We start from the raw sequence: 7302 nt of genomic DNA on the forward strand, positions 1-7302 counted from the left end.
GTTTGCCTGATCGTAGCATCTGGAACAGTCCGTTACTGGGGTGGCAGGGGTCCCTCATGATCTTGCTTGCTCTGGATCTGCACCTCCTGATGTATAGGTCCTGCAGGGGGACGAGTGTAGTTCCCATGGTGCGTTCTGCCGAACGCACTACTCTCTGCAGGGCCATCCTGTCCTGGGCAGAGCTGTTCCCAAACCAGACTGTAATGTTGCCGGACAGGATGCTCTCTACAGCCCCAGAGTAGAAGCAATGAAGGATCCTCAGAGACACTCTGAATTTCCTCAGTTGTCTAAGATGGTAAAGGCGCTGCTTTGCCTTACCCACCAGTGCGGCAATGTGCGTTGCCCATGTCAGATCCTCTGTGATGCGGACTCCCAAGTATTTAAAACTGCTTACCCTATCCACAGTAGACCCATTTATCTCCAGTGGCGTGTATGTCCTTGGATGTTTAGCCCTTCTGAAGTCCACAATCAGCTCCTTCGTTTTAGTGACATTCAAGAGGAGGCTATTGTCCTGACACCAGAGTGCCAGATCAGCCACCTCCTCCCGATAGGCCTTCTCATCGTTGTTGGAGATCCGGCCCACCACCACAGTGTCATCAGCAAACTTGATGATGGAGTTTGAGCTGAACCTGGCCCCACAGTCATGTGTGTACAGGGAGTACAGTAGGGGGCTAAGGACGCAGCCCCGGGGGGATCCTATGTGTCAGGACTCAATCAGTATATACCTTGACAAATTTTGTGGTGCAATAGGTCTCTATGGCTTGAGTACATAAGAGCATAAAATGATTGATACGTTCAACAGATCAGACAGCAACTGTGGAGAGAAAAACTCTATCTCCACAGATGCAATTGAACCTGCTGCATATTTCCTGAATTTTCTATTTCAGATTTAAATTTATGTCTGAAGGACTCAAATACATGCAAGTGGGGATCATGCCATCGTTATAGAAGTCTTATTTAGATCATAGGTCACCATACCTTGGGAGGATAGTTTGACTTTAGAGAATTCAATGTGGATGTACAAGTATGCCACCCAAACTTCATGCATTCAGTTACAAGAACAACTTACGAACTAATGTATATTTTGAAAATTAAAAGATTATGGGGTGATTGCCTTCAAGTTCTCAAAATATTAAGGGAGAGTATTGAAGATAGCAAGAAATTATTTCTGTTGGTTTGGGAATATCAGATAATGACAATAGTTTAGCAAAAATAGCCAGATCTTTCATGTTTGAAATTAGGAAACACATTTATATTCAGAAAGTATTAAAAATCAGCATTCCCTTCTGCAAATTAATACTGTTCATTACAAATCCATGACCAAATGTTTTTGATTAATGGCTCGAAGGGCCGAATGGCCTCCTCCTGCAACTATTTTCTATAACGCAAGCTAAACATCGATTAGGTCAAAGGTCCTCATTAAATGATTAAATGCTACTGCATTTTTTATGCTGCCAATATACACAACTGTATTTCAATTCAAAACAAAAGATTTGCATATTTCCCATTCATTTCTCCCAGGTACTGTCTATATCTCTTGTTCCCCTTTCCCCTGACTCTCAGTCTGAAGAAGGGTCTCAACCCAATACATCACCTAATCCTTTTCTACAGAGATGATGCGTGACCCTCTGAGTTACTCCAGCCTTTTGTGTCTGAATTCGGTTTAAACCAACATCTGCAGATCCTCCTTACACAAAGGGTTTGCATAGACTTGCTGCAAGAATGCTGCCTAAAAAAGTTCCGTATCTGAAACAATCCTAAATTTTTATCCATTTTCATAGATGATATAACGAGCGAGTTGCAACTGCTAAATGTTTCATGCTAATAATGGCAGCTGAAGGCACCTTGTCAATAACTGCAGAAGTGTGTAATTAACATGAATATAAAAATGCTGGAAACATTGTTGAAAATAAAGCAACCTTTGAGATCAAATGTTTGAAATGCTGAAAATCTATTAAATTTAAGCGCAATCAAACGATGCAGTTTCTGCCCTTTTCAACATCTACAAGTTCTGAAGTGTCAAAATTAATTATATACCACACCTGACACTTGCAATAATTAAACTTTTCTCCCCTCTAACAACAGCATAATAAGCGCATCTAAAAATGTGAAACAAATAAATTTTGAATACACATTTATTCAGGGGGGAATGACTCATACAAAGCTGCTAAAGTTACAATAGAACTGATAATCTGACTTTTGTGGTGATGGTTTCTCGGATTTTCTGGACCACTGGATTTTATTCCTTTCAATACATTTTCAATTCACTTATTTTTTTACTTTACACAATATTATAATATTTTTTACAGTGAATCCAGTAAGTTTAACTGCAGATGCTGGAAACTTGAATAAAACAAAGTGCAGGAGTAACTCAGGGGGTCTGGCTGGAGGTCAGGGATTACCAACGTTTCAAGTCAGGATCCTGCTTCCTGACCTGCAGAGTTACCCCAGCAGTTTGTGCTTTATTCAAACTTAAGTGAAGTACAGGAAACAAGGCCATTGTGATCCAGATGCTGAACCAAAGTAAATGCATGCAAAAAAACTACAACACATTTATAACATCCACAGAGATTAAACTGAAGGTGCAATTGGCTTTATATTCAGTGCAGTATTATAAAAGTGCTATCAGCTAGCACTTGACATACTAAGCTGGCAATTATTTTTCAGTAGGCCAACAGTGGAAGTTAGATTGGTAATGAAGATTTGTTTTGTGGTTTACCAGTAGGATAGGCAATTCAAAGGGCCGACATTACTCTTGTATTTTCTAGAATAGATAGCATGCTGCCATTGACTCCATCGACACTTCACACTGCCTTGGAAAAGCAACCAACATAAGCAAAGATTACACACATTGTCTCACCTTGGTCATTCTTCTTTCTCCCTGCTCCCATCCAGCAGAAGGTACAGAAGCTTGAAAACACACACAACCATAGCTTCTTCCCCTCTTATCAGGCTTCTGAATGGTCCTTCTATAAGCTATTGTTTGATTCACCCCTGCCCCATTGACGACATTGGACATTGTCTAAGGAATTGATGCGCTACAATGCTGAGAACGATAGTCTGCACTGTGTCTACTTTTGCTCTATCTATTGTACTTGACTTTGAACTGATTGCATCTATTTATGGTAATATCTGACTTGTTTAGATAGTATGCAAAACAAAGCTTTTCACTATATCGCAGTACACCTGACAATAATAAACCTAAAGGTTTTACACAGATCGGCCAAAAGAACAAAAATAGAAACTGGCCATTCAACTTCTCAACCCGGTTTCATCATTCAGTTGTATTGTGACTGATTCATATCAGCCCCATTCACCCATCACGGTTAGGTAACTTTTAATACCCTTGCCTGACAAAATTTTAAACGGTGATTTTGAAATGTTCTCTGGACCAAGTCACAGTTCAACTACTTCCTCATTTGCGGCATATAAGCATTTCCAGACATCAGCTTTGCAGGTCTGAGCCACTTTGTTTCTCTTTCCACAGATGCTGCCAGGTGTGCTAAGTGCATCTTGCATTTTCTGTTTAACATGATGCTGAAAGCCTTGGACTTAATATTACTATCACCAACAGAAATAGTTATTCTCAACCAAATCCTTTAATCATTGATAACATGTCCATGAGTTTTTTTAGTTTAGAGGTACTTATTTTGCACACAGAATTATTGACAAGTTGTCATGAATTTGAATGCAACAATATAATCCTTAAGGAAAATAATTTCTCTAGATGAAAGTGATTGCAATGTACAATGGATAAACACTTTGAATTTGCTTCAAACTAAATTGCCATGTCATTTTCAGAACCTAATATTGTTTATCCATCAAGCATCTAACTCGACTGCCATGCTTGGTACCAAAGGTCATGAAGTATTTAACTTTCCAGCACTATTTCCCCACAGTCTGATCTAGACAGTAAAGGGAAACAGTTGATTTACAAATATATGATTCACTTCAGCAGAATCTCAGAGCAACTATATAAATCACCAAAGTTACTTTGGAAAAACTATCCAAAGCTCTCAGAATAAACCAGTCATCCAAAATTAAAGAAATGTTTCCTTCAATCAAGTAAAATGGACTAATTTAAAGTTTATAAACTAATCATAAGGACGAATATTCTAAAAATGTCACAAGTCAGATCATGAAAGCACAGGTCAGAGAGCCATGATAAATTATTGCTGGCCTTCTATGGCACTTTGCTTTCAACTTTCAATGTCAACTGCACTGTGATATTTATTCATCATGTTGATGAGATAAGACTGGACAGTGGGTTGCAGGGAGCAGAACTCGGCACCACTAAGCCGTCATTGCATTTGCCTTATATCTAATTCTAGAGACCATTCAGTGCATATCACAACTTAAAAACAGGGGGATATTTCACTAAATGCACCTTAACTTCATTCCAAAATGCGACCCATTCAGCCAAGGTTAGGCGCCCAACAGCACCAGTGATTGACAGATTGCAAAATAAAGACAGAACTCAAATTCTTGAAAAGTTAACAAGAAGACCAGTCACATTCTTATGCACAATTGCACAATCTTTACCTGCAAAAACTCGTTGGCCACAACACCTAATGCTTCAGAAATCCGTCGCATCATGATGTTTTGGGAGCTGCGTTGCCAGTAACAGCGTAACGAATTATAAACTTAGTTATTAAGAAGTGAGAAAACTGTGTGTACTCTGCGATGTGGAGAAGAAAACATTATGACTCCACCCGAGCCAGGAGAAACGTCCCAATGTTTCTAGCTCCTTTCCCAATGACAGAATTAGAGTTTAAAGTTCTTGGTCAAACTAAAGGGCTGCACCGTAAAACAAGACAACTTACACACGTACAGTATTCAGTATCAATTCATATCGCCCAAATGTCAAAACATTATGAAACAAACACAGCCCAGCTCTCCCCGATAGAAGGGAGTGTGGCGGGGGGTGATAACCCTTGGTCACTGGAAGTCCCCGGGAACAGTGCACACAGAGTTCGGCTCCAGCGGTTGCGAAACCCGGGAACACATTCCTGCACTGGGGCACTCAGACTCAGTCCTCCTCCGCAGCCTCTTCCCCTTCCTCGGACGTTTTGCCCTGAAAAAGGCTGGTCCAAGAGGGGGGTGTCTGGGCAGGGAGAGGGGTGGGTGGATGGGTGGGGAGCACTGTTCTCAAAAGTTTCCCCAGTTGTGGTTCTTACCTTCCCTGCACAGGGACTGGCTGGCGAGGCTGAGCAGGGCGAGGAGCAGGAGCTGCAGCTGCAGCCGGGTCGAGCCCGGGAGCAGGGACCGCCGCGAGCCGCTCATGTTGCGCTGCCTCAGTCCCGGGGACATCCCATAACGAGCGCCCGCTGCCCGCGCGAGCGGCGACTCTCCAACACTCATACTGGGGATCTGCTCGCTCCCTCCCTCCCTCCCTCGCTCTGTCAGACCGAGCCCTGCACTCAGCCTGACGTCAAGCCGCTGGGAGGAGAGAAGGAGGGAGAGCAGACAGGTGAGGGTTTGCGTCTCACTGGGTCCTAAACTCCACCCGCCGTCTGCAATGCAATAATCCCGCATCTGCACAAAGCACACGATGTGCTGGAGTAACTCAGCGGGTCAGGTAGCATCTCTGGAGGACATGAAAAAGTGACGCTTTGGGTCAGATCCCTTCTTCAGACTGAACTGGTAGAGTTATGAACCGGTCCTGCTGAGCCGGATGGTCACATCGCACAGTGATGCGGCACAGATCTACTTGCACTTTATTCTGTCTTAAAACTGTTACAATTTGTTTCGTTGGGTTGCTGTTGTTTCAATTAATTAAATTATTGCATCGTATGGGAGGCGCATTCCCAATCTCGTTGTACCCCTGTACAATGACAATAAAGATATATTGTATTGTATTGTATTGCAGCCTGACAGCGCAGGGGACCCGGGTTCCATCCTGACAATGGGTGCTGTCTGTACGGAGTTTGCACGTTGTCTGCATGGGTTTTCTCAGGGTGCTCTGGTTTCCTCCCACACTCCAAAGTTGTACCGGTTTGTAGGTTAATTGGCTTTGGTAAAATTGTAAATTGTCCCTTGTGCATGTATGATGGTGCTAGTGTACCGGGATCGCTGGTCAGCATGGACTCGGTGGGACTCGGTATCTCCAGACTAAACTAAGCTAAACTAAAATTCTGAAATGAATAGCCTGAATAGAGTGGATGTGAAAAGGATGTTTCCACCAGTGGGAGGGTCTAGGAACAGAGGCCAAAGCCTCAGACTAAAAGGAGTATCTTAAGAATGGAAATGAGGAGGAATTTATTCAGCCAGAAGGTGGTGAATCTGTGGAATTCATTGCCACTGATGGCGGTGGAGGCCGTCATTTGATATTTTTGTATGTGGATTTTTGTATGTACATATTTTCAATGTGGAGTTCTGGGAGAGCTTTGCAGCTGACCATACGAGGTGGAGAGGTACCCTGAACCAACATCTCAAAACGGGGGAAGAGAAACTGATGAATGCAGCGGCAGACAAGCGGGCACGCAGAAAGGAGCTCAGCAACTTCAGACCAGAGACCACACACAAATGTGACCTTTGTGACAGAGACTGTCACTCCCGCATTGGTCCCTTCAGCCACAAGTGACGCTGCTCTAGCTGCGGTGGAGCATGCAGCCAACTAGGATGCATCACCCATGGTCAGCCATGACCGAGGGGGCCTAAGAAGATGGCGGTGGAGGCCGTCATTTGATATTTTTGAAATGGATATTGATAGGTTTTTGATTTGTAAGGGCATCAAAGGGCATGGAGAGAAGGCAGGAGAATGGGGTTAAGAGGGAAAAATAGATCAGCCTTGATCAAATGGCAGAACAGATTCGATGATCCAAATTGCCTAATTCTGCTCCTATGTCCTATGGTCTTATCTGCAGTTCCTTGTTTCTGCATACCATGATCTGCAGTTCCACATGCCTACCCATTGCAACCCCTCCAGATCACCATCAGCAAATCCAAAGATGGGAGTTCCAAACCCAGCACTCAGCACTTTGTGAAGGTGATGATCCCACTGTGGACATTTATCAGTTCTGATACTTTTATTTTATCCTGTAGGAAAATAACTGCAGATGCTGGTACAAATCGAAGGTAGCGCAAAATGCTGGAGTAACTCTGCAGGTCAAGCAGCATCTAGGAGAGAGGGAATGGGTGACGTTTTGGGTCGAGACCCTCCTTCAGACTGAAGAATGGTCTCGACCCGAAACGTCATCCATTCCCTCTCTCCTAGATGCTGCCTGACCTGCTGAGTTACTCCAGCATTTTGTGAATAAATACCTTAGATTTGTACCAGCATCTGCAGTTATTTTCTTACAC

At 43.2% G+C, this 7302-nt stretch overlaps 1 protein-coding gene across 2 annotated transcripts in view; it reads right to left on the minus strand.

The window, feature by feature from the left end:
* LOC144604133 (epidermal growth factor receptor-like) overlaps positions 1 to 5395 on the minus strand; it is a 235096-nt gene extending 229701 nt beyond the window's left edge. For both annotated transcript variants that reach the window (XM_078418319.1, XM_078418311.1), the window contains exon 1: positions 5178 to 5395. In XM_078418319.1, coding sequence (XP_078274445.1) covers positions 5178 to 5361 — 184 coding nt within the window. In that variant the 5' untranslated portion in view covers positions 5362 to 5395. The remainder of the gene's footprint in view (positions 1 to 5177) is intronic.
* Between the last annotated feature and the right edge of the window lie 1907 nt (positions 5396 to 7302).

This window comes from Rhinoraja longicauda, chromosome 2, assembly GCF_053455715.1.
Source record: "Rhinoraja longicauda isolate Sanriku21f chromosome 2, sRhiLon1.1, whole genome shotgun sequence".
In the NCBI taxonomy this organism is placed as follows: domain Eukaryota; kingdom Metazoa; phylum Chordata; class Chondrichthyes; order Rajiformes; family Arhynchobatidae; genus Rhinoraja; species Rhinoraja longicauda.